The sequence below is a fragment of the Vitis riparia genome, chromosome 18 (assembly GCF_004353265.1).
Source record: "Vitis riparia cultivar Riparia Gloire de Montpellier isolate 1030 chromosome 18, EGFV_Vit.rip_1.0, whole genome shotgun sequence".
NCBI classification, from domain to species: Eukaryota; Viridiplantae; Streptophyta; class Magnoliopsida; order Vitales; family Vitaceae; genus Vitis; species Vitis riparia.
In genome coordinates this window covers 39,017,783-39,045,741 of record NC_048448.1, presented here as the reverse complement: position 1 = coordinate 39,045,741, position 27,959 = coordinate 39,017,783, and the positions used below count along the sequence as shown (strand labels likewise).

Here is a 27,959-nt window from a genome sequence, read left to right as displayed (position 1 = left end):
ATCACAAATTTATTTATTTTATTTTGAATTTTTTCATTAACACTCAAATAAAAGAAAAATTTTATAATTTTTCATATTTCTTTCCTTTTGTTTTTTCCTCTATTTTCTTTCTCAAACTCTCTTCCAACAAAACATAGCATTAAGTTTTTCATCTCCTTAATTCAAATGTAACTAAATTATAATTAAAAATCTAATACAATCCACTTTGTATTTCCAAAATTAACTTCCAAGGATTTCCCATCTACTGTTATTATTCTTTCTCCCCTTATTTTTCTCCTTTTTTTTAACTTTCTCTTTCCCTTTTCCTTCTTTACTCTTCCTTTTTTAACTTTTCCTTTTTCTTCTTTACTCTTCAGCCTATCCCAGAAGAGAGCTTAAGCACTAAGCAGAAGGGAGCCCATGGTTGCTGTCATAGCATATGCCCCTTGTCCACATTAAATTGACCAATTAATAATTAACCTAAGGAGAGGTATCCATTTCCAGACCTTCAAAGTTCAAATTTATATATCACTTTTAAAAGGGGATAAAGTTTTAATAGTGTATTATCTTAGTGGATGGGAGGAAAAATCATTTCCTTTTCGGACTACTCTCCCTTTAGCCTTCAGTCTGCAACCTTTAATCGCTCTCAAACAGAGATATCCCCATTACTGTTGCTGCTTCGGTTTCTCATAGATCAACTTCGGGTATGTCCATTATTTTACTTTTCTTCTTAATTTCTCTTCATTCATCAAATTTTGCTGCAAATTTTTCTTCTTTTTTATTTTGGGTTTTGAAATTTAGTTGATAGACTAAGAATATTAGATCTGTGATGGTCAAAATTCCTCACGTTGAGTTGGATCTATATAAAGCTCTCCCCACGACTCTTGCTGCTTCAGTTTCGACCTCATCAGCTTAGGTATATCCATCATTTTACATTTCTTACTTCTCTTCGTTCATCAAATTTTGCTGCACTAGTTAGATCTATATGAGGTTCAAGCTTCAATCCATCAATATCATTATGTTAATATATATCAATTAATTTCTTCATAATATGATCCATGAAAATCAATGATATTTAGCACACACTCTAAAGCTATGTTTTGGCTCTTGAAATTATTTAAAAGAAGAAAATATTTTAAAAATTATTTTCTATTTTTAAAAACATAAAATAATTTTTAAAAATTCATAACACTGTTTGGATATTATTCTTTGTTTCCAATTTTTAAAAACAAAGTAAAATAAAAAACAAGTAAAAATTGTTTTCAGCAGGTTTTAAAGATAATAGAAACACACGCATATTCTAATATTTCTCTTCTACATATAATTATTATTTTTTGATTTTTTTTCATTAAACAAATTAACTCAAAATTAAACAAGACTTAATGTATTGGATTTGTTAACAATTCTACTCATTTTTAAAAATAATTTAAAATTTAAATAATAACCTCATTAATACAAAAAAAATTATGAACAAAAATTGGTTTAAAACAACTCTATTGTTTTTTTTTATATATATAAAATCATTATTTTTCGATTTTTTTTTCACTAGGCAAATAAATTTGAATTAAATAAGAGTTAATGTGTTGAATTCATTAACAAGTCCAATAATTTTTAAGAATAATTTAAAACTCAAATAATAAACTTATTAATACCATAAATTTATGGATAAAAATTGGTTTATAATGACTCTCACTACAACAAAAATAATTTATGGTGTCACTATTTATGGTGTCACTTTTAAAATAATGACACCATATGACTTAAAATTCATAAAGGTGACACATCATATAAAAAATTTTAATTAGGATAGATGATATTAATTTTAAGTTTAGTGTCAGTTTTAAAAAAGTGACACCATATAAAATAAAAATTTTAAAATATTATAACTAAATGGGCCCACTTTGAGAATAATGATAGTATACAAAAAAAACTTATTGTTTCCACATTCCCACAATCCAAAAAAATCTCATTCCATAACCCATAACCATAACTTTCTTCTACCTCTCTTCTCACACCCGTAGTTCACACACAACTGCTCTTCTCTACTTCGTGGACTCTCAGGTAACCCAAAATCTCTTAGATCTATCATTTTTTTTTAATTAATGCCAAAATCTTTATTAGCACAAGTGACGTTTTTTATTGAATTTATTAATGAGTTTAATAATTTTTAAAAATAATTTAAAACTAAAAAATAAGTCTAATCATTGAAAAAAAACAAGAAAAAAAAACTGATATACCATGAGTCAAGACTTTATTATTATTTATACACACAACTATTTTAAAAAAAAAATCACTAAGTAAATAGAATATAAATTGAGTAAAACATAATTAATGCTTCAACTTTTTTGATAATTTTTTTTCATTTTTTATGAATAATTTGCAATAGAAAACCAATCCAATTAATTATATATATTAAATCAAAACATTCTAAAATATTATGATTAATTTTTTTTTTAATGGTGTAACTTGGTGGATGTGAGGAAAAATCATTAATTTTTTTTTATTTTTTATTTGGCTTTGTCGCGGTCTTCTCTCTTTGGTCTTTAGTCAAGTCAACGAAGACAAGCCTCACTGATTTTATCACCTTTACCCTCTCCTTGGTCACTGAGATCACCCCACAACTCTTGCTGCCGCTTCAGTTTCTCACAGATTAGCTATAGGTAAATCCATTATTTTGCATTTCTTCTTTCTCTTCATTCATCAAATTTTGTTGCAATTTTTTTTCTTCTTTCTTAGTATTTTTTTGCTTTTGAAATGTTTAATTTTAGTTGATGGAATAAAAATCTTAATCGATAATCAAATTCCCCATGTTGAGTTGGATGATTTGAGGTTCTAGCTTCTATCCATCAACCTCATTCATATATATATATATATATATGCAATCGTTGTTTGCCAGTTGCTGCTTATTATTTTGTATGATATTATTGGGCTAATTTTTCAATTTTCAGTTTTGTTGGAAGATGGGTGTTGTTCCATTAATTTAGAATCTACTTTAGATCGTAAATTGTAACAAACAAAGCATGAGGCCTGTATGATATATTGGTTATTTTCACAAATTTTTTACATTCATTATGGACCAAATTCCTTTAGAATCTCAATTGAGAATCGATGATATTTAGATAAAAAAAAATTCCTTTTGTCTAGCTGTGTATGGATCTTTGGGCATATTTGGGATAAAAAATTTCTTTTGTCTAGTTGTGTATGGATATATCCTTGGGCACATTGAATGCTGAAATCGATAATGAGAGTAGGAAAAATATTTCGTTCTATGTTCATTAGGGTATTTGGATTAGAATTAACAATAAGAATAAGAAGTTGATTATCATAGAATTCAAACTTGTACTTACAAGGATTTTCATTATCTACTCTTGCACTTAGAATCTTGATTCATTGCCATTGTCGTTCTTATTCATTCCGACTTGGGCATTTAAATACTGAACACATCTTATGATGCATTAGTTCTATGTATAGCTTATATTCTCTGTTCTCGGTTTTGTTTACCTGAAAATTGCAATATCTTAAGATATACGTGGTTTCATGGGGCTGTTATTTTAACATAGACTCGCATTTAACCTATATGCATGCAACTTTTTCTTGAAAATATTCCAACAAAAACCAGAATAAAATAACATTAAAAAGACAGAAAATTTGGGATGTGATTTTTAATTTGCTCTCTTAGATGGAGGAACGAAAATGGGAGGAGTTAAACATGGATATTTTAGTGAATGTGTTTGGAAGAGTGGGAATGGAGTCGTTGTTGTTGGATGTTCCCTTTGTATGCAAGCCTTGGTATAAAGCGAGTCGCGAACCTCAGTGCTGGGAGCATCTTATTTTTCCTGAATACATCAAACCTGACAATATATGGGGAGAAGACAGCCCCGACAGGGGCTTTGCAGAGAGGTTAGTGACTACATATCAAGAAAACTTGTCTGTCACTGCATTCATGAAGTTCATAGTTAACCGTAGCTGTGGATGTGCCACAATCATCAAACTTCCCAAAGACTGCACCAAGGAGACACTGGAGTATATTGCAAACGAGTAAGGCATCTTGGCTAGGGAAATTTCACATGAAGTCTGTCCTACCACAGATCGGTCTTCACTGCAACAACTTCATTTGGCTATCAGCTCCATATACCTGCATTCGGAAAGATGAAGCATTGGTCATGGTTGCTTCACTGCCAAAACTTAAGTGCTTGGATCTGTGGGATCCTCCCTAAAAAATGCCACATAGCTCTCTCTCCCTTGCACACGTAGACGGTCCCCCTTGCGACGTGCGGCATAGCTCATTCCACCAGGAGAAGAATTGTCCGGCCGACGTTCCACCTTCTCCGGATATCTCACATCCGGAATTCTGTCCGACCAACGTTCCACCTTCTCCGGATATCTCACATCCGGCGCCTGACGCTTGATGGGAGAGGAGGCGATTCAACTTCCCCGGTCAGACATGTCCGGATCCTCTGATAGCGCTTACCCGGAGAGCATCCGCAGCCGACAATTCAGATTCCACCCGAACAGCTTGGCTCGTTAGACGCTTGCGATTCGCCGGATCCATTTCCCCCCATAATAAAAAATCAAACTCCGATAATACTGACGACCAAGTCTCCTGAACTGTCACTCATCTTTAATGCAAGATACGCTCGACAAGATATTCCTAAATCTTATCAAAGTGTCTGACACATCCCCGATATTTAATGTCATAATTGAAGTGACAGCCGCCACCTGGCACCAGAAATGTCATGATTGCTTTGCCACCCTATAAGCCGCAACCATGACGATGGGACCTGCTAGCACAGCGGGGCCATACTTTCTTACGCATATATAAACTCTAAGGAGACTCTCAGGGAGGTAAGCAACAAGCAATAAGCATCCTTGATGAAAATCATGGAGCAACACTCCCAAAGGAAAACTCTATTTTCCAACAACTTCCAAAAGACTAACTTAATCATCGGAGGGTGTGTCCGGACAACCCATCCGGACATCTTTTTGCAGGAGGAAGGAAGAATTACTACTATGCGTTGATCGAGATTCCATTGCTGGTGACTACTATTGTAGCAGGGGAATTTTTCCATCAACATTGGTGCCGTCTGTGGGAATTTCCTTTCTTCTCGGTAAATCCTATATCTTTCAACTGTAAAGATGACTTCACCCTCAAGGAGTCGTTCTTCCGCCAGAGGTGCCGAAGGTTACTTCGAGTGGCGGAACAGTATGGAAAGACGACAGCGAGAAAACGAACGACATATGCAAATTTTGCTCCAAGAAACAAGGAAACTCAGGGAAAAAAACAATGTCTTGAGGATCCAAGGCTCTTCCCAACATCAGCACTATCAGCGGAGGCAGGATCCCTATCACAACCAGGAAGCTCCATTCCCCCGAGAGGCGAGCCCAACCCTTGAGGCGCATGAGCCATGGCCTAATGAAACCCCGGTGCACGCTCACCATGTCCGACGAGACGAAAGTTCAGGCTCTACTCGAGTCTCATCCAAGCGACAACATGAGAAAAGGCCCCAAATATCTGACGCAATGCGTGCGCGTCTGGGACCCCAAACACCCTGCAAAAACAGGCCTCATGCCACCATATCACTGGAGGCACACTTCGAGCCTTCAAGCTCGCCTACTTTACAGGGACATGTCGCCAACCCACCCGTGGCGCGGGTTGGTAAAGATCCCTCGCACACAGCCCCTCCGGGCTCTATCAGCATGCGTCTGGACGACATGCTCTCCACGTCTTTTAGTCCTCGCATTATTAAATATGAACCCCCACGATGGTTCATCATCCCAAAATTCTCCACGTATGATGGATCTAGCGATCCTTTCGATCACATAATGCATTATCGGCAGCTCATGACCCTAGACATAGGGAATGATAGGTTGTTATGCAAGGTTTTCCCAGCAAGCCTACAAGGCCAAGCCCTCTCATGGTTTCACTGACTGCCCCCCGAACTCGATTGACAATTTTCGGGATCTGTCCGAGGTCTTCGTGGGACAGTACTTATGCTCAGCCAAGCATAAGCAAAATATCAGCACCTTGCAGAACCTCAAAATGCAAGAAAATGAAACTTTGAGAGAGTTCGTAAAGCGCTTCGAACAAACTGTCTTACAAGTAGAATCATACAGCATGGACGCAGTTCTCCAAATTTTTAAGTGGAGCATATGCCCAGGGACCCCCTTCTTCGAGTCCCTCGCCAAAAAACCTCCTACATCCATGGACAATTTATTCCGGCGTGCGAGTAAATACTCCATGCTAGAGGATGACATCCAAGCAGCTACACAGCAGGTCCTGGTAGCTGGCCAAGTCGCGAAAAGTGAAGCCACCAGAAGCTTCAAAGCACCCAACCATCCTGGGTTGTCCAACAGGGGGCAAGATGAGCGGCGCTCGCCACTCATTCGAACACCTCTCACCAAGTCATATGAAAAACTGCTTCCTATAATCCGCGATCTGCCCGGTTCCAGATGGCCAGTACCAATAAGATCGAACCCCTCAGAAAGGGACCACAACAAAAGATGTGATTACTATAAAGATCATGGGCACACCACTGAAACGTGTAAAAGCCTCCATTACATGGTGGAGGATCTCGTAAAGGCAGGACACTTGAAGCAGTACATCCGAACAGTGCCTAAAGGTGAAGGATCTTCCCATGGTCGAGGCCCACGCGCCCCAGCGGCTCCTATTAAGGCAGTAATCAACTACATCAACGGGGGACCCTTGGATGATGAGTACAGTTCCAAAAGGAAAAGACAGAGACTGCTGCGAGCAGCCACGGTTCGGGAGCACGTAAGCCCCATTCAGCCGGGATTAGCCAGTGAGGGCATCCACCCCATAGACGGAATCATTGTTTTCCCTGCTGTGGATCCAGCCCGAGTGCTGCAGCCACATCGAGATACTCTCATCCTAACATTAGGGGTTGGAGACTACAACGTGAAAAGAATCCTGGTCGACCCAGGTAGCTCCACGGACTTATTGCAGGTGGCAGTCATCAAACAAATGGGTTTCATACCCTCCAGCCTGGAGAATCCCGGAAGAACCCTATTCGGATTCAATGATTCTTCCACAACCTCACTTGGGGATGTAACACTGCCGGTTCAAGCCGAGGCAGTCATCCTAAACATTCTATTTTCTGTGGTTGAGGATTTATCCCCTTTCAATGTCATCTTGGGACGCACGTGGTTGCACAGAATGAAAGTCATTCCATCCACATACCATCAAATGGTCAGCTTCATCACCCAAGATGGGCAAATTAATCTTTACGGAAGCCAGCTCGCTGCCCGACAATGTTATCAGATCGCTCGCGAGGCCAGACCCAGCGCTGACCGCGAGCACTCCCCCAAAGAAGCAAATGCTTCTGACCAATAGCAGTTATAGCACCCGGAGGACAAAGATCCCCCGGCAACAGACCCACTGGAAGCTGTCCAGATATCAAAGGGAGGTGAATGCTTCACGTACGTCAGTACCCTCCTACCACCAACCGAAAGATTCGAGCTTCAAAAGGTGCTCCAACAACATCGCAATGTCTTTGCTTGGGCCCACTCCGACATGCCTGGAATACCTCCAAGTGTCGCCTCTCACCGGCTCAATGTATTAGCCACCTCCAAGCCCGTTCGACAAAAAATCCGACGATTCCACCCGGACAGGCAAAAGGTCATTCAGGAAGAAATGGAAAAATTATTGGAGGCCGGATTTATAAGAGAGGTGGAGTATCCATAATGGTTGTCAAACGTAGTAGTGGTCCCTAAGAATGGAGGAAAATGGCGGGTGTGCATAAACTACACCAATCTCAATGACGCATGCCCCAAAGACAGTTTTCCGCTACCGCGGATAGACCAGATAGTAGATGCCACCTCCGGGCATGAAGTGCTATCCTTTTTGGATGCCTTCTCCGGGTATCACCAAATTCCCATGGCGCCAGGAGACGAAGAAAAAATAGCCTTCATAACTCCTCACGGGCTCTACTGTTATAGAGTCATGCCATTCGGACTCAAGAACGCTGGAGCCACATATCAGAGGTTAATGACCAAGATTTTCAAGCCACTGATTGGCGACGTTGTAGAGGTATACATTGACGACGTGGTAGTCAAAAGCAAAACTCGAAGCGAACACACCCAACATTTGCAGAAAGTTTTTCATTTGTTGAGTAAATATGACATGAAGCTTAACCCAGCCAAATGCGCGTTCGGTGTTAGCTTGGGAAAGTTCCTGGGGTTCATGGTTATCCAAAGAGGAATCGAAATCAATCCAGATCAGGTGAAAGCGGTCACGAACATGCTTGCACCAACAAACAAGAAGCAATTGCAACGCCTCACTGGCAAACTCATCGCTCTCGGACGGTTCATAGCTCGATTCACAAACAAGATGAAGTCTTTCTTCCTGGCACTCAGAGATGTCAATAAATCCAGATGGACGCAAAGTTGCCAGAATGCTTTTGAAGAAATCAAGCGGTATCTTTCTCAACCCCCCATTCTAAGCAATCCGCAACCTGGGAAAAGACTATACCTGCATCTGACAGTTACCGATTGGGTTGTTAGTGCGATCTTGCTCTGTTCCTTTTCGCCCCGAGAGCAAAGACCCATATATTTCATCAGCAAAGCGCTTGCCGATGCAGAGACAAGGTATTCAAGGATGGAACAGACTGCCCTGGCGTTGCGCACGGCCGCTCAGAAACTGCGTCCCTATTTCCAAGCTCACCCCATAACCGTACTCACCAATCAACCCCTCAGAAATGTTCTGCATAAATAAGACATAACAGGAAGGATGCTACGATGGGCGATAGAGTTGAGCGAATATGGGATAGGTTATCAACCTAGGCTATCCCTGAAGGGACAAGTCATGGCAGATTTTATAGCAGAGTTGCCCGAAGAGCGCGCCCCGGACAAAGAATCGACTACGGATGATTGGTGGTCTCTACATGTTGATGGAGCCTCCCGCTCGTCCGGATCAGGAGTCGGACTCCTCCTTAGGGCGCCAACCGGCAAACGGTTGGAGCAATCCTTTCTCCTAGATTTTCCCGTCTCAAACAATGAGGCTGAATATGAAGCCATCCTATCCGGATTGGGCCTTGCAACCACTCTGAACGCCTCAAAAGTCAAAATCCACAGTGACTCCCAGCTCGTCGTGGGGCAAATACTAAAAGAGTATGAGGCCAAGGACGAGCGCATGACCAAATAATTATTGAAAGTACAAGAATCACTCAGCCGGCTGGGAGAGTGGGTCATTGAGAAAATCCCAAGGGGAGACAATGTGCAGGCCGACGCTTTGGCAGGAATAGCCGCATCATTTCCCGTGAAAGAATCAACAATAATACCTGTATACGTTCAAATCACTCCCACCATTGCTGAATCACACGTTTGCAATGTGGGCCTAAAGGAAGACAACTGGGCGGTTGACATCAGAGCCTATTTACAAACGAGGGCACTGCCTGAAGATCCCAAGCACGCCCACAAAGTTCGGATACAAGCGTCCCGCTTTACCCTAATCAGGGATGATCTTTATAGGCGTTCCTTCGGAGGTCTGTACCTCAGATGCTTGATCCAGCCGGAAATCCAATATGTTCTATCCGAACTTCATGAAGGCGTTTGCGGCAACCACTCAAGAGGCAGAACCCTGGCGCACCGGGCGCATTCACAAGGATATTATTGGCCCACCATGAGGCAGGACGCAAAGATCTATGTAAGAAAATGCGACAAATGCCAAAAACACGCGCCAATCCCGCATATGCCCGCTGAGACATTAAACTCAGTGACAAGCCCCTGGTCTTTCGCGCAATAGGGGATGGATATCGTGGGACCCTTACCCACTGCAGCCGCTCAGAAGAAGTTTCTGCTCGTTGCTACTGATTATTTCAGCAAGTGGGTAGAAGCTGAAGCCTACGCAAGCATCAAGGACAAGGACGTCAAAAGGTTCGTCTCGAAAAATATAGTGTGTCGATTTGGAATCCCGTAGGCAATCATAGCCTACAACGGCCCTCAGTTTGATAGCTCTGCCTTTAAAGGTTTTTGCGCGGAACTTCACATCAAAAACTTGTATTCCACGCCGCGGTACCCTCAGAGCAACGGTCAAGCGGAAGCAACCAATAAAACCTTACTAAGTACGTTGAAGAAACGGTTGGAAAAAGCCAAAGGAAAGTGGGTAGAAGAGCTGTCCGGCGTCCTATGGGCCTACCGGACCACACCCGGAAGGCCGACAAGGAATACCTCGTTTGCTCTCGCATACGGAACAGATGTCGTCATCCCAACTGAAGTGGGTATGCCTACAGCCCGGACTGCCGTCCAAAGCCAAAGAAATGAAGACGACGCGCTTGCAAGGCACTTGGATTGGGCGGATGAGGCTAGAGAGGTAGCATCCATTCGGATGGTCGCATATCAACAAAAGGTAGCTGCATATTACAACAGGAAGGTGCGACCTCGAACTTTCAAGGAAGGGTCATTGGTGCTCAGAAAAATCTTTGAAAACACGGCTGAGAAAGGAGTCAAAAAATTTCAGGCCAATTGGGAAGGTCCGTATGTGGTATCAAAAGCCAACGAAAATGGGTCGTACCATTTGCAAACCTTAAATGGAACCCCTCTACTCCGCCCTTGGAATATAGCTCATCTAAAGCAATACTACCAATGAAAGAGAAATTTTGTAAAGGTAGCATTTTTATCTCACCTTTTCTAATCGGGCCAAACATGCGATATTAAAGGGGCATTGTGGGATCCTCCCTAAAAAATGCCACGTGGCTCTCTCTCCCTTGCACACGCAGACGGTCTCCTTTGCGGCGCACGACATAGCTCATTCCATCCGGAGAAGAATTCTGTCCGACCGACATTCCACCTTATCAGATATCTCACATCCGGAATTCTGTCCGGCCAACGTTCCACCTTCTCCGGATATCTCACATCCAGCATTCTGTTCGGCCAACGTTCCACCTTCTCCGAATATCTCACATCCGACGCCTGACGCCGGATGGGAGAGGAGGCAATTCAACTTCCCCGGTCAGACATGTCCAGATCCTCTGATGGCGCTTACCCGAAGAGCATCCGCAACCAACAATTCAGATTCCACCAGGACAGCTTGGCTCGTCAGACACTTGCGATTCGCCGGATCCATTTCCCCCCACAATCAAAAAGCAAACTTCGATAATACTGGGTCACTCATCTTTAATGTAAGATACGCTTGACAAGATATTCTCAAATCTTATCAAAGTGCCTGACACATCCCCGATATCTAATGTCATAATTGAAGTGACAGCCGCCACCTGGCACCAGAAATGTCATGATTGCTTTGCCACCCTATAAGCCGCAATCATGACGATGGGACCTGCTAGCACAGCGAGGCCATACTTTCTTACACATATATAAACTCTAAGGAGACTCTCAGGGAGGTAAACAACAAGCAATAAGCATCCTTGACGAAAATCATGGAGCAACACTCCCAAAGGAAAACTCTATTTTCCAACAACTTCCAAAAGACTAACTTAATCATCGGAGGGTGTGTCCAGACAACCCATCCGAACATCTTTTTGTAGGAGGAAGGAGGAATTACTACTATACGTTGATCGAGATTCCGTTGATGGTGACTACTATTGTAGCAGGAGAATTTTGCCATCAACAGGATCTACATGGAGCAACCTTTGAGAAGGAAGCTCTAGTGATGATATTGTAGGGCTGCAAACAGCTTGTGCATTTAGACATCAGGGACTGCTGGGGTTTTCGTGGTGATGATGCCGAAATATTGGAGCTTGCTTCACATATTCCTTCATTCATGTGTGAAGGGTCGAGCATAGGACTTGGGGCACTATCCGCTCCTGTGTATAACCTCGAGGTTGATCACAAGCTATTCTGCGATAAAATTCATCATGACGACTGTGTTTATGATTTTGATTTTGATTTTGATGATTTATTAATTTGAGGGCTTGTGAATTCAATTGAGGTTCAAGTGGGCTTGTTAATAAGCTAGAGCACTGTGAAAATATCTTGCATGCCTCTTTATGTAATGTAATACGAATTATTATGGACTCCGAAGGGTTAATGTTGTTCTAGCTAGGCTGCAAAATATGCTAATATTGTTTTGTGTTTTGTGTAATGTCTATGTAAATAATGCTTTCAACTACAAAATAAAACTATATTTGAGTTTGGTTTCTATTGGTAACTTTCTCCCCGTTGGTTTATTTGGTGTCTTGATGCAATAGATCAATCATGCATGAGCAATCTTTCATGGAACTTATGGGCATTTAGGATCAAAGCTATAAGTTTTCAAAAGGTCAATGTGTCCAAAGATAATATGGTACGACTCTGATTGTGTGCATGAAATCTAACACTCTTATCATCGGAATTATGATATCAATTTTTGGATCAGACTTTGATCATCTCACTTGAAATCAATTGGTGTAGTAGGGTGGGTCAAACATTATATGGCTTTCAAGATCAAACCCGTAAGTCTTGTCTTAAAAACTATTATTTGGATGACTCATCCTCGATTTAAAGCAACATTATTTCATTGCAACATGAAAATTATATGAAACAAGAATTAATTTTCATAAAGTGATGATAGCCTATACATCCGTCTGGTTGCTTGATTTAAGGTGAATTTGTCATCATATTTTGAGTGTAATCACATGTATTTTTCCTTTTTTATCTTAATTAATTTTCTTCAGAGAGCATTTTGGATAAAAATTCTAGAGCTAGAATTTCTTTGTGTTCATCAACCTATTTCTTGATTTGGACGAAAATATGAGAGAAAAAAAATAAGAAGGAAAGTTCAAGGAAAAAAATAAGTGAAAGAAAATAAAAAATAGATTCAAAGTCAATAAATTATTTTTATATATTTCTTCAAATTTAATTCATTTATTTTCTTTCTTCATATAAAGAATACATAATTTTAAAATATATAAAATTTTAATTAATTTTAATTATATTTTATTTTCTTTCGTATTTTCCATTGTAAAGCCAATCATGATAAAAACATTTTTTTTCAACAATTTTTTCTTTTCTTAATAATTTAGAGGAACTAAACATAATCTAAGAGATCATATGTAGAAAGCAATGTTTGAGAAAATTTGTACACATTGTTCCATGGTTCAAGAATAGTAATTCATAATATCATCACTAACCATACTCTACTTAACTTTAAATTGGCATTGGGTGAAAATACATTTAGTTTCACTTCAATGGGGTTTTAGCATGGGTTCTACCAACAAGTAAATTTTACTCACCTTCCTAAGATTTTGATGATTTATTAATTTGAGGGTTGGTGAATTCAGTTGAGGTTCAAGTGGCCTTATTAATAAGTTAGAGCACAATGAAAATCTCTTGTGTGCCTCTTTATGTTATGCAAGACGAATTATTAGTGACTCCAAAGAGTTAATGTTGTTCTAGCCAGAGTTTTGTGTAATGTCTTTATAAATAATGCTTTCAACTACAAAATTAAATTGTATTTGACTTTGGCTTCTATTGATAATTTTCTTCCCCTTTGTTTATTTGAAGTCTTGATGCAATAGATCAATCATGCATGAACAATCTTTAATGGAGCTTATGGGGATTTAGGATCAAAGCCATAAGTTTTCAGAAGGTCAATGGGTCTATAGATAATGTGATATGACTTTGATTGTGTACATAAAATCAATCGGACACTCTTGTCATCGGAATTATGATATCAATTTTTTTATCAGACTTTGATCATCTCACTTGAAGTCAATTGGTGCAATGGGGTGGGGTCAAACATCATATGGCATTCAGGATCAAATCCCACAAGCCTTATCTTAAAAGCTATTATTTGAACAACTCATCTTGGATTTTAGAGCAACATTATTTCATTGCAACATGAAAATTATATCAAACGTACTTAATCATTAAAAGTCATTTGAGAAGATTAGATCTTAATTTTCTTAAATGATGATAGCCTATTCATCCATCACGTTGCCTAATTTAAGGTGAATCTATCATCCTATTTTGTGTGTCATCTCATACATGTTTTTTCTTCTTATGTTAATTAATTTTAATTCTTAAGAGAGCTTTTAGGAAAAAAAAAAATTCTAGAGCTAGAATTTCTTTTTGTGTCCATCAATCCATTTCTTGGTTTGATATTGATTCATACAATTGATCATTAGATCCAATTTGAAGGTTCATTTTCATATGCAGTGGAGTGATGTTGAATTAGATGAGAATGAGAGTTTTTTTTTTTTTTTTTTAAATTACTGATTTGCTATCAAGCAAACACATGGATATTGTGACTCTTTATTTGAGCATGGATTATTTTATTGATTGTTCATGTTTTATCCTTCTTGCCGCACTGGATTTGTTGTTTTAGTATCCATGGGATATATAGATTTAAAATCCAATAAACCATACATTTTTAAAACCCTTTATACATACCAACAAACTTCCTTTTTTGGGTGATGTGAGATACCATATTCATTATCCGATATGGACTTGACATCCTTGTCATGCCCATAGAGTTAATAAGTGCCCAAACTCCACATTTTTCTTAGTGATGATCGACTTCAATACAATGTGTAACGACCTGTAAATATTCATTTAAAGCTCTTTACAACTTTAAAATGCATTATACTTCTCCCTATCAAGCCACTGATGCTGTTATTGTATAAAATGCATAGTCCTCAAGGCTTTAAAATTGGAGCAGGTCCAAAATCAAACTGAAATGGGGTCATACAGGGCTTTGGATGACAATGTGACGGCCCAGACCAAGGCCCACAGAATTTAAAACCCATAGGCATGGACACCTAAGACACCTGCATGTTGTCAACATAAGGAAATGACGTATAACTTTTTATGAAGTGAAAATATTTTTGCACCACCTATATTTTAGAGAAATAATCGAGCCATTTGTTGAGGACAATTTCTCTACCCATTTTCTTTGAATTTTTCTGCCTTAATATTTTTCCAAGGCATAAAGGGGGACAAGTGGCATTGATGTATGAGACCAATACAATACTTACTTGAGTTTTAAGAAATGAAAAGAAAAAATAAATAAAGAATGGGAGAATAAATTCTACTGTGGAATACCAACAATTGTGATAAAAATTTCATGTGATGGGAAAAGATGTTGGATTTTGGAAATTTAGTGAAATCAAACATTTTTTTAATTTTTTTTCTTTTTTTAGTAATTTTTAAGAATCAAACATAATCTAAAAGATCATACGTGGAAAGCATTTATTCCATGGTTCAAAAAGAGCAATTCATAATATCATCACTAACTATACTTTGTTTTACTTTAAACTGACGCTAGGCGAAAAAATATTTAGTTTTACTTCAATGGAGTTTCAGCATGGGTTCCACCAACAAATAAATTTTACTTACCTTCCTAAGATTTGGAGTAAATACCGTTAATCACAATATATTTCTTTATTTTGAGTTAAAAGAGAGATAATTGAAAATAATAAATGATAAAAATATATAAAGTATTTGATAGATATTCAAAATAACGATGATTAGATATATTTAACACAACTCAAAAAAAAGCGAGTGAAATTAATCTTTCTACTAATCAATTCATTATCTTCATCATAATAAAATATTGTTATCATTGTTACTTTATAGTGGTAGCAGGGGTTACTAAATAATATTTATTACAAATTTTTGGATAGTCACAAGACCTAATTTCGTCCATTGATTTTGAAGTGGGAGTGGTTCTTGGACTTGTTTTGAAGGCCCTATTTAACAACTAATTCTCTTAAATAAAAAAAAAATAAAAAACATGTTTAATTACTAGAAAATAAAAAATAATTTTATCATTTTAAAAACAAAAAAAAAAAATTAGAGATGTCTGTTAGTTATTTTTAGTTATTTTCACTTATTTTTTAAGGGTTATGTTAAGAAAATAATTATAAAAATGTGTGTTAAAAAAATTAAGTTAATCCAACTTATGGTAATCACCTTAGAAGAGAGTGAATAGAATGATGGTCTCTTTTTGTAAATTTAAATTATGTGAATGTAAGAAATAATTATATACAAGTATATAATAAAACAATATAAAGACAAATGCGTATAAAGTAAAAGAGTAGAAAAAAAGAATGCAAACACAAATTTTATAGTGGTTTGGCTTAACCCGGTTTACATCTACTTTCTTCTAACTTCAATCCTAAACTTGAGGTTCCACTAATTCAAAACTTCTAAACCAAGCTTTCAAGCAATATAATTGAATTATGGTTTCAATACACCCTCTTAGACTTTTGGCTCTAAACGCCCTTTACACTTCTCAAGAGATACCCCACTCTTGAACAACCTTTCAAGTGATACCACACACTTGAGAATCCCTAAGTGATACCTCATACTTAGATTTTTCCTCTCAAAGATGTACAAATAATTTCACAAAATTCTAGTACAAAACTTTAGGCTCAAATGATATAAGAAAAATTAGGATTGAATGGTGCACTAAAGATATACAAGTTTTAGAACAATGGTGCACTAAAAAACACTTTCCCAAGGCTCAAATATATTTCAAGAAAAATTTAGGAAGGTTAAGCTCATGAAATAATGAAGATTGAAGTCTTTTTATAAAAGAAAATGACCAAAATAGTTGTTGGGGGTTCGACCGATTGACTACTGTTAGCATTTAATGTTTGGCAGGTGACCATTGGACCTCGACTGCCCCTTAACTGGACCTCAATAGGTTGAGGTGAGGGTCAATCGGTTCCTCATCCGATTGAATAACCGTTCTGGAAGAAAGAAAAAGTTTTTTGCACCCCTTGACCGGTTAAATTGGGGGTCGACCTACTCCTCGACCGGTTGAGTTGGGGGTCAACCTGCTCCTAGATTGATTGAGTTGGAGGTCGACTTGCTCCTCGACTGGTTTAACCGGTTGAGCCGGTTTTTGCTCAACAACCATTCTTTTCAACTTAAAACTTTTTAAACAAGTTTGGAAAACATTTGACACAAGGTTTTAATCGAAACATGAAATCATCTAATTTTAAAGGATTTAAAACGAAATAACTCTTAGATGATTTTGATGCATAAGTAAAGAATGTAATGCATGAAAAAACCTAGTGTATCAACAACCTTATAAAAAGATCTTATGCAGCTTCGGTCTTGAAAAGAACTTCTCTTTAAGATCTTCTTCTTCTTATTGATTTTTCTTTAACTTGATTTTGTCTTTGTGATTACTACTTTAGAAATCTTCTTGTCTAATCACACTTGAAATATAATATTAATTTCAAACCTTATTTTGTTATCATCAAAACTAATATCAACCAAACCTTGGTTTCATAATGTGGATAATGGCTAAAAATAAAATATTATATAAAAAAGTTATTTTTAAAACATATTATAAAACATAAAAAATATAAGGGCCTGTTTGTTTAGTGTTTTCAAGAACTGTTTTCTGTTCTTGAAAACAAAAAACACCAAAAACTCGTTTGGTTGAGAGAGTCGTTTTTGTTTTTGTTGTTCCCCGTGTTCTCAAAATGGCACTGTTTAGAGAACAACAAAATGTTGTTTTCCCCGTTTTTTTACTGTTTACAGAACAAATTAAACAACAAAAAAATCATTTGTTCTCCGTGTTTTTTTTTCCTTCCCGTTCTCATCTCATCTCCAGCACAGTCCCGTCGCCTCTTCTTGATTTTTCCCATTTCTCATTTTTGATTCAGGGTTCGTGAAATTTAAATCCAATAGCACAATAGCAAGGAGACCTCTAAAACGGATCCAGAAAACACAGTGAGCAAAAGAAAAGCAATTTTTTTTTTCTTGGGGGTTTTGCATGGATTTTCTCGGAAATCAAACGAGGATGAATTTTCCCGGAAATTGAATGGGGCATGGATTTTTTTGGGAATCAAACGGAGGTTGAAAAAAAATAATAATAACATGATTAGATTAGTACCTGCGAGGATTGAGAGTGGCAGAGTGAGAAAAGGGGATTTTCCCGGCTGGAGGGCAACTTCAGAAAAGGGCTTCTTGATGCCCGAGTGAGAAAAAGAGATAAAAAAAAATTAAGAACAAATTTATCTCAACTTAATAAAATATGCTATAATTTTTAATAAAGTTAAAGATTAAATAAAAAAAATATTAATAAAAATAATTTTATTATGTTTGATTTATTTTAAAAAAATATAAAAAAATATTTTTATTTTAAAATTAATAAAATAAATAATTTTTTTAATTTAGATGAACTATATATCTAAAAATTATTTATAAATTTATAATATAAAATTACTTGAAGAAAATATTTTATTAATTGAAAAAGAAAAAAAAACATCTTTCAAACGTGTTTTTTGTTTTATTTGTTCTAAATTTTTTTTTATTAACTCAACCAAACATGTTTTTTTGTTTTTGAGAACAAAAACTGTTTTTTAAAATTCAGTTTCCAAACACAATTTTTTTTGGAAAAACACCAAAAACTGTTCTTAAAAACTGTTCTCAAAAACTGTTTTCCAAAATAGTTTTCAAAAACAACAACCAAACAGGCCCTAACCTTTTTTTTTTATTGTTTTCATTTATTTTCTAAGAATTATTTTAAAAAGTAATAATAGAAATATAGAAAATGATTACAAAACACATTTTAAAAACAATGATGTTCCAATTTTCTTCATATAAAAGTTTTCTTTTCAAAAACTCTATTTTAAAACTGTTTGAAAGCTCCCCTTTTTACTTTTTCCTTTTTCTTTTTTCCTTCAAAATTTCTCCATTTTCTTTCTTTATTACTCTTCACCAATCCTAGACGACAGCTTAAGCCATAAGGAGAGGTCTTCCTTTCAAAGGTCCATGGGAGCACATGGTGGCTGTCCCAGCAAATGTCACTTGTCCTCCGTAAATTCACCCATTACTTATACACTAAGGAATGGTCTCCCTTTTCTAAACTTAAAAAATCAATAGGACAACAAAGCTTTAAATTCATACTTTTTCAATACAGTTTATTATTATAAGTTTTCACTTAAGCTAAGACTTAAGTTATTAAGTAGCTAGTAATTAATCCCTTGTTATGATCTTTATCAATTAAATTGTAATAGCTCAAAATTAAAGATAAGATAAGGTGACTTTTAAATCATTTTGAATTTTTTTTAATCTATTTTTTTGTAATATATTAAAATAAAGACAAATACCGAGCTTATTTATAAATTAAAATTTAATATATCAAAATAAAAAATAAAAAATAAAAACTAATATATAAAATGTAAAAACTCTTACATAAAAAATGGAAATTTATCTTAGATTTTTTAAAATATTTTTTAAAATTTTTAGAATTTGAGAAAATTAAAACTTTTTACTTCCTTAAATTTTTAAATAATTTTTTTTTTTTAAAAAAAGAACAATAAGGTAACTTCTAACTTTATATATAAAAATTCCTATATATATTTTATATATATATATATAAAAAAGTGTTGTTTTTAAGGAAAATGTATTAAAAAAACCACCCTGAATTGAAAAAATAAATAAAAAATTTGACCTTTTAACTTTGTAATGGTAGCACTAGAATACATTAAAGTGGTTGAGAGTTATGAAAAGTATTACAAAAACGCTGCAAACTCTTAATCAAGCAGTCAAATATTTAATTTTTTAATTTTTTAAATTTTATTTTATTTTTTGTCGCAGTCTTCTCTCTTTGGTCTTTAGTCAAATCAGCGAAGACAAGTCTCACTGATTTACCTTTACGGCTTTACCCTCTCTTTGGTGACTGTGATCACCCCACAACTCTTGCTGCTTCAGTTTCTTCTTTCTCCTCAATATTCATCCAATTTTTCTGCGTTTTTTTCTTGCTGCTTCAGTTTCTCACAGATTAGCTTGAGGTAAATCCATTATTTTGCATTTCTTCTTTCTCTTCATTCATCAAATTTTGCTGCATTTTTTTTTTTTATATGTTCCTTCTTTGAATTTTTTTTTTTGAGATGTTTAATTTTAGTTGATAATCAAATTACCCATGTTGAGTTAGATCGATTTGAGGTTCAAGATTCTATCCATCAACCCCATCATCTTTTACAGATGAATTAAAATAAATACAAATTTTGAAAGAGAACATTATCATATATATAATGTTTGGGTGGGCACGTTTGGAATAGAAATAAAAAACCAGTATGAAATAGCATTAGAAAATATGATAAATTTGAAATATGATTTTTAATTTGTACTCTCAGATGGAGGGACGAAAATGGGAAGAGTTAAACATGGATATTTTGGTGAATGTATTTGGAAGACTGGGAATGGAGTCGTTGTTGTTGGATGTTCCCTTTGTATGCAAGCCTTGGTATAAAGCGAGCCGCGAACCTCAGTGCTGGGAGCATCTTATTTTTCCTGAATACATCAAATCTGACGATATATGGGAAGAAGATAGCCCCGACAGGGGTTTTGCAGAGAGGTTAGTGACTACATATCAAGAAAACTTGTCTGTCACTGCATTCATGAAGTTCATAGTTAACCGTAGCGGTGGATGTGCCACAATCATCAAACTCCCCAAAGACTGCACCGAGGAGGCACTGGAGTATATTGCAAACGAGTAAGGCATCTTGGCTTTTACATTATTATATTGAAAAATATCATCATTTTACTTTAAGTTATAGTTCTACAGAGCAGTACTTATGAAGTGAATTGTGATTTGTAGGTGTCCCAGATTAAAGGGTTTGGATGTGGTTTTTAATAATTTTTCTATCGAAGATATTATTCCAAAAATAAGCAAGTGGAAAAGCTTGGAAATGATGAGACTAGGGAAATTTCATATAGGGGAATTTCACATGAAATCTGTCCTACCACAGATCGGTCTTCACTGCAACAACTTCATTTGGCTATCAGCTCCATATGCCGGCATTGAGAAAGATGAAGCATCGGCCATCGTGGCCTTACTGCCAAGACTCAAGTACTTGGATCTACATTCCTCATTTTTTGAGAAGGAAGCTCTAGTGATGATATTGCAGGGCTGCAAACAGCTAGTTCATTTAGACGTCAGGAAGTGCTTTGGTTTTTGTGATGATGATGCCGAGATATTGGAGCTTGCTTCACATATTCCTGTATTCATGTGTGAAGGGTCGGGCATAATACCTGAGATAGAAACCAGTTATCTGCGTGACCGCAGGCTTGACCATGAGCTATACTGCGATCAAATTAATCACGATGACTGTGTTTATGATTTATTCGATTATGATGATTTGTTTGACGGTTTGTGATTTCAGTTGAGATTCAGGTGGGCTTGTTAATAAGCTAAAGCGCTATGAAAAACTCGCTTGTGTGCCTCTTTATGTAATGTAAGACAAATTACTAGTGACTCTGAAGAGTTAATGCTGCTCTACCTAGACTGCAAAATATGCTAATATTGTTCGACTTTTGTGTAATGTCTTTATAAATATTGCTTTGAGCTAAACATATAATTATATTTGACTTTTGGCTTCTATTGGTAATTGTCTTCCACTTTGTTTACTTGATATCTTAATGCAAAAGATCAATCATGCATTAAGCATTCTCTGATGGAGCTTATGGGCATTGAGCATTGAGCCTTTTTTCTTTTTTCTCGAAGAAGAATTAGCATATGGAAAGTAATTCTCATAAAATAAAAAAAAATCATGATAAGATATTACACAATTTAAAGAGGGATGTAAACATTTGTGCCTACAAGGTTTTTCCCTTTTTTTTATTCTTCTATTTTCTTTTTCCTTTTGCTTTTCCTTCTTTATTCTTCAGCCAATCCCACAAGGAAGCTTCAGCAGGAGCTCCTTAGAATAAAGAACATGTGCTTTTAAATTGCAAAAGAAAATTCTCACTGAATTGATTAACTTTACTCTCTCTCTCTCTCTCTCTCTCTCTCTCCTCTGAGTTCTCCCCACTGCTTTTGTTGCTTCAGTTTCTCATCACCTTCAGGTAAGTCCATTGTTTTACATTTCTTCTTTCTCTTCATTTGTGAAGATTTTGCTGCTTGTACTCAATATGTATGACTTGGCTAGTGGTCGGTTTTTCTCTTTGGGATATTGAATTTTAGTTCACGGATGAGGTTCAAGCATCAATCCACCAATCCGGTCATTTTTCGAAGCGAGCAACCTCAGAAAATATAATATCTTATATTAATGGAGTAATGAAAATTGATGTAAAACAGTTAGAAAATTCTACACAGAAATGGGTTTGAGAACCCATTTATATTTGGGTTGGATTGCAGTTGTGGTCTGTGTGAATGATTTGTTGAAAATACTTACAGTTTGGTCAGTATGTTTGATGACCAATTGCTTTAAATTCTTGCTGAAAATCACTGAAATTTAGACAAAATCTCAGTCATTTCGATTACTTTTTCTAGCCATTTGTTATCTAAATTCTATATGCACAATAGTTTCTCTAATATTGTGGCTCTGAATGGTATAGATCATGGCTGTGACGGGTGTTGCAGTGAATTGCTATTGGAACGGGAGAGTGAAAAAGGAATCGAATGATGTTGTTTACGAAGGTGCCAAGGTGAATGCCATGCCTATTAAGGTGTTCCATGGAACTACCTATGCTGGATTGTTGGACAAAATCTATGCAACCACCGCCATCGACAGACAGGATTTTGAGTTGAACATCATATGCAGATATCCTATTTCTTCACAGGAGTATAAACCGATCCCTATAAAGAATGATGAGGGGGTGGAACTTTTGTTGGAAGTGCCCAGCAGATCTGGAGTGTACTGTGTAGAAATATATTTGGAGGAAGAACCAGCACCCTTACGGGTACTTGAAGCAACTGCTTTGCTAACAAAAGAGACTAATGCAGTGGAGGTGGGTGATGATGGTAAAAATAATGGGGAGACTTCATCCAAGCTCTCAAATGATTTTCCTAAAATTGACGACAACAAAGTACTGGTATATATATTTATGTTATTAGTTCTTTTATGCATGCAATTTTTCCTTTAGTGAAAACACGCAAAAGCGAATGAATTCTATAACATTAAAAGTGTATTTTTCAGTTATTCCAAAAAATGTTTCTAATTTTTCTAATATTTGAAAGATAAAAAATGTGAAGTGTTAAAAATATTAGAAACGTTTTCTAAAATTACCACCATATGGAAGTTAAGGGTGTGTTAGGAAGTTGTTTCCATTTGAAATGTTTTTAATTAAAATATGTTCTTCAAAAATATTTTTAAGAGCATCATTTATCAAATGTTTTTTCAAGAAGTACTATAAGTGATTTTTCAACATTTTAGAAATGTTTTCTGAATTTTACTAAACATCTGAGTTTTCTCTAAAAGCAATTTTTATGATAAAAGAGTTTTAAATACTATCAAATACTCTCTCTATTTGTCATTGACCTTAAAAAATAGTACTTTTACTAAAAAAGCGATTTTGGAAAAGAAAAACCAACCTTTAGAAAAAATTTAGAAAACATTTTTAAAAAAAATTTGAAAAGCACTTGTAGTGCTTTCCGCGTAAACAATACTTGATAGGTGATTGTTTCAAAAACTCTTTTATAGAAAACACTTCTGACTAAAACTACTCCAAATAGAAACACTTCCAAACTCGCTAAGGTTGTTTTTATTTCCATATTTTGCTTTCTTCAAATTCTAGCCGAAGAATCTTGGTGGAAAACTGTCCAAGGCTTAGTCCATCCTGATCATATCAACTTCGTAAGTGTGTGGAGTCCCAAACACTGTAACTTTCTTATAATGCCATGAATCTATAAATATAAATATATAGGATACATCTTATATTGAATTTGAATCCATGAAGAAGAAATAACTCTAGATTTTTCATCTTCTCAGATTGGGGATCGAAGAAAGTGGGAGGAGTTAAACATCAACTGTTTGGTGAATGTATTTCAGAAAGTGGGAATGGAGACACTGTTGTTGGATGTACCCTTGGTATGCAAGTTTGGTATAAAGCAACCCTCCATCCTATGTGCTGGCAACACCTTATTTTTCCAGAAAACTTCGAGGCATTTGCAGACAGGATAATGAAGGAATATCAAAAGGAAATTCCTATCACTTCATTCATAAAGTTCATCGTCAATCGCAGCAGTAGATGTGCTACTACTCTTATGCTGCCCTACCGCTGCAGTGAATAAGGGTTGGAGTATGCTGCTAATCAGTAAGTTACCTAAAATTTTCTATCAAAGGAAAATAATAAGACCTATTTGGGAACATTTTCAAAAACAATTCTCCAAAAATAGTTTTGGGGAGTTGTTTCAAGAAACATTTCTTTAATGTTTTCTAAAAGAAAAGTCGATTTAGGAATTTGGAATGTTTTCAACTTATTTTCTCTGTTTCTAAATATTTCTTAAAAGTAAGTTTTTTCCATGATGCTTTATTTTCATACAATTATTTCTTTAAATATCCTTTAAGAAACAAATAAGATACATTTTCAGAACATTACAAGTTCTCAAAAAACTATATCCTATGAAGAAAAAATTATCAAATATGTTTTTGAGTTAGAAAAACAGTTTTCCGTTTTTTAAAACAGTAGAGTTTCTCTTTCTTTGTGTTTTTTCAGGTGTCCTGCTTTAAAGGTTTTCGGTCTCCATGGTTCTCTATCTCTCAAAAATGCAAGTGTCATTCCCAAGCTGATCAGAAACTGGAAAAATCTTGAAGTATTGAGACTGATGTGGGCCCCCCATTATGTACCAGAGATCCTCATTCAAATCAGTCTTCATTGCAAGAATTTCTTTCAGCTAATGCTTCCAAAGTCCTACGTCGGGGCCAATGAAGCGTCCGCCATTGTCACGCATCTGCCAAAGATTAAGCACTTGTTTCTAAAAGGAGCAACCATTGAGAAGATGAATCTAGTGATGATACTGCGGTGCTGCAGAGAGCTTGTGAGGTTAGACGTGAGGGACTGCTTTCTTTTTGAGGAGAGTGATGCTGAGATATTGGAGCTTGCTTCACATATTCCTTCATTCAGGTGTGAAGGATCAACCCATATAGACAATTATGAGGACAGAGAACTCCTGATTGCTTTATGCAGAATGGGGAGAAACAATTTTTCTTTTGGTGAATGGGACAACCCATTTGATTGGAACTTTGTGAGCTGAGTTCAGCTCAGCTTGTTAACCTAAAGTACTTGCTATGAGAAATTCCCTTGTATCCCCGCCATATGTACTAGGCTGTGAAAAACCGAGTCAAAAAATAATAATTGGAAGAAAAGAATAAAAAACAAAAATGAAGAGGAAAAATGGAAAATCAAAGAAAAATGAAGAAAAATATAAATGAGATTTGAAGGAAATAAATTATTTTTAGTAAATTTTGGAGGTATGTTTGATTCCCAATAAATTTGAAGGAAAGAAAATAGAGAAAAAGAAATAGAGAAAGAAAAAAAAAACAAAAAAAAAAAATTCTATGGAAAAATTTTCCTCCCTTTTTTTGAAATATTTTTTGGTACTTTTCATAGCATATAAATATAAGAAAACCATTTTCTTTAACTTTTCATAAATCAAATATAACATGAATTTATTATTCCTTTTTTATTTCATATATAAAAAAATAAAATAAAATTAGTTTAATTCATAATTATTTAAAAAGATCTTATTTATCACTTAGAGGATCTTGGAGAATTTTTTTCAAAATGATTTGTATCTCATATTATATAAGAAAAAATTTTAATATATTGATTTATAAAATACTTTTGTCAAACTAAAATAATAAATTAATTTTTTGATAATTTTATTTAATATTATCAATTAAATAGGTATTTTAAGAAATAAATTTCTAACTTATGAAAAAGTGCATATATTTTAAAATATTTTTAAATTGACGAAGATAAAACTTACCTGTATAAGTTGGAATTCTTTTTCTATATTTTTTTTTTCAAATTAGTAAATCAAAACTCACTTTTCCCATTCGAAAATATACACAAATCTTCTTTCATTTCCTTAAATATCCGTTGAACATAAAAAGAGAAATTAAAACCAAGATTTGTGTTCATAATATGTATCATGTACTCTAAAACTTTATCTTATGTATATGGTCTTTACACATGGACTTAATAATTGAAGAAATAAAGTAGCATTCTTTACACATGGGAAGGCTTTCAAAGAGAATGGCTGCTTGGGCTTAAGTGGTGAAGTGGTTTGGGCCAAAGGCCCATTGTCCATCAGCTTTGAAAAGGCGGGCTGGGGTGGGTCTCCGAGGCCCACTTTTATTAAGGCATGCACAAGATTTTTGGAGCGACCCTCCTCGACTAGGGGTCTGTCTGCTCTCGCGGAGGGTGTAGGAGGAATGGATGCGGAGCTCTTGGCTGTTGAAGTTGAAGTCGCCATGGAGTTGACGCCGAGTCGTCGGAGGGTCACCGACGAGGCTCTGATGAAGGAGGCTTCCAGGTATTACGTTGTTCCTATTTCCTCTTCTATTTTGGGGCTTCGGGAATCCTCTTCTTCTTCTTCTCTTTGGGGCTACGCCGAGGCTGTAGAGGCATCGAAGGGGGTTGATTATGGAGTGGAAGGGGAGTTGGGTCAGTTTGTACCAAGCGTGGGGTGGAACAGAGCTACGTTGGCTTTCGGAGGCTGGAGTGAATCTTCTTAGGACTCGGTTGACGCTGAGATAGGGAATGGGTTAGCTTTTGTCCCAGTGGGTTGGACTTTACGAGTCCTTTTGAGAAAAGGAGTATCTATCACCTGGAAGAAGGGGGAAATGATGAAGGGTGGAGTTCAAGAAATCTTGCGAGGTTCAGTCACTGCTTGGGTATGCAGACGAAAGGCTTCGAAGAGGAAATTTTGTACTTCTTAAGGAGAATGAAGGGGAGAATTGAGTAAAAGGGTAAGGAAGGGGTGACTAGGAAGACGAGTTTAAAATCTTCAAAATCCAGTAGGGAACTCAAGAAGCTGGAGTGGACTATTAGCTACAAAAAAACAAAAATAGGTTCTAGTGTGGGTATTTTTGGAGGGGCTTCAGGATCAAGGTGTAAATGAAGATAAGAATTCTATCATGGAATGTTATAAGGGCTAATAATATGGATAAAAGGAAGATTATCAAGTCAGTCATTAAATCCCAGAGAGTAGGCGTGGTTTGTTTACAGGAAACTAAAATTAAAGAAATGACTACGAGGCATGTTCGTAGTCTAGGGGTGGGAAGAAACATAGAGTGGAGAGCAGTCAATTATAGGGGTGCAGTTGGGGGTATTTTGGTATTCTGGGACAATAGACTAGTGGAGCTGGTTGGCTGGGAAGAAGGGGTTTTCTCAATTTCGTGTCGGTTTAAAAATTGTGTGGATGGTGTAGTATGGGTGTTCACTGGTGGGTATGGGCCAGTATGTAGTAGAGATAGAGAGGATTTCTGGGAAGAACTTGGGTCAGTTAAAGGGCTATGGAGTGACCCTTGGTGTGTGGGAGGGGATTTCAATTTTGTAAGGTTTCCAGAAGAACGCAGTAGGGAAGGTGGGCTTACTGCTTCAATGAGGAGATTCTCAGAACTGTTAGAGGATTTGGAATTGAGGGATTTTCCTTTAATGGGAGGACCGTTTACTTGGAGAGGAGGCTTGAATAACCAGGTCCAGTCGAGGCTGGATAGGTTCTTAGTGACAGACAACTGGGATAATCTGTGCAATGGGGTTGTGCAAAATATTCTCCCCAGACATGTCTCGAATCATTTCTCGGTCCTCCTAAAAAGAGGAGGGTTGAAGAAGGGACCTTCCCCTTTCAGATTTGAGAATATGTGGTTGGAAGAGGAGGGTTTCAAAGACAAGATGAAGATGTGGTGGGGAAGTTTAAAATTTACAAGGACATCCTGCTACATTTTAGATGCTAAATTGAGGGCCCTTAAAAATATTCTGAAGATTTGGAATAAAGAAGAGTTTGAGATAATTGAGACTAAAAAGGGTGAAGTTCTTATGCAGGTTGAGTATTGGGATGAAAATGAGAAATATGCAGCTTTAAATATGGAAGAATGTGAAGCAAGAAATGGAGCAAGGGAGTCCCATAAGTCTTAGGTGATGAGGGAAGAGATTTTTTGGAGGCAGAAGTCTAGGGAGTTGTGGTTGAAGGAAGGGGACAATAATACCATATTTTTTCATAGGATGACGAATGCTCATAGTAGAAGAAACTGGATGTCCAGGTTGAAAGTTAATGGTTATTGGCACTCAGAGGAAAATAATTTAAAAAACAGTGTGGTGGAGGCGTTTCAAAAGTT

At 36.4% G+C, this 27,959-nt stretch overlaps 2 protein-coding genes across 6 annotated transcripts; both read left to right on the top strand.

The window, feature by feature from the left end:
* Positions 1–397: 397 nt before the first annotated feature.
* On the top strand, positions 398–21,275 carry LOC117907228 (F-box/LRR-repeat protein At3g48880-like). 5 transcript variants are annotated; one of them, XM_034820696.1, is made up of 5 exons: positions 400–683; positions 802–895; positions 19,492–19,685; positions 20,031–20,389; positions 20,495–21,275. In XM_034820696.1, exons 4-5 carry the CDS (start codon positions 20,031–20,033, stop codon positions 21,051–21,053), a joined length of 918 nt encoding a protein of 305 aa, XP_034676587.1. In that variant the 5' UTR covers positions 400–683; positions 802–895; positions 19,492–19,685; the 3' UTR covers positions 21,054–21,275. The 5 variants fall into 5 exon arrangements, with proteins under 5 accessions (XP_034676583.1, XP_034676587.1, XP_034676586.1 ...); XM_034820695.1 differs by having other exon boundaries at positions 788–895; XM_034820693.1 differs by having other exon boundaries at positions 781–895.
* A 401-nt stretch (positions 21,276–21,676) lies between these two features.
* On the top strand, positions 21,677–24,932 carry LOC117907230. The gene is made up of 4 exons (XM_034820699.1): positions 21,677–21,741; positions 22,259–22,710; positions 23,607–23,931; positions 24,334–24,932. Exons 2-3 carry the CDS (start codon positions 22,333–22,335, stop codon positions 23,796–23,798), a joined length of 570 nt encoding a protein of 189 aa, XP_034676590.1. The 5' UTR covers positions 21,677–21,741; positions 22,259–22,332; the 3' UTR covers positions 23,799–23,931; positions 24,334–24,932.
* The last annotated feature ends 3,027 nt before the right edge of the window (positions 24,933–27,959 follow it).

Excerpts from the sequence above, each read along its gene's own strand:
- LOC117907228 (XM_034820692.1), top strand. The coding sequence starts at position 555 with ATGGGAGGAAAAATCATTTCCTTTTCGGACTACTCTCCCTTTAGCCTT. Across the intron at positions 684-20,030 it reads TTCTCATAGATCAACTTCGG|ATGGAGGGACGAAAATGGGA; the intron begins GTATGTCCATTA and ends TTGTACTCTCAG. Across the intron at positions 20,390-20,494 it reads CTGGAGTATATTGCAAACGA|GTGTCCCAGATTAAAGGGTT; the intron begins GTAAGGCATCTT and ends TGTGATTTGTAG.
- LOC117907230 (XM_034820699.1), top strand. The coding sequence starts at position 22,333 with ATGCCTATTAAGGTGTTCCATGGAACTACCTATGCTGGATTGTTGGAC. Across the intron at positions 22,711-23,606 it reads TTGACGACAACAAAGTACTG|ATTGGGGATCGAAGAAAGTG; the intron begins GTATATATATTT and ends TCATCTTCTCAG.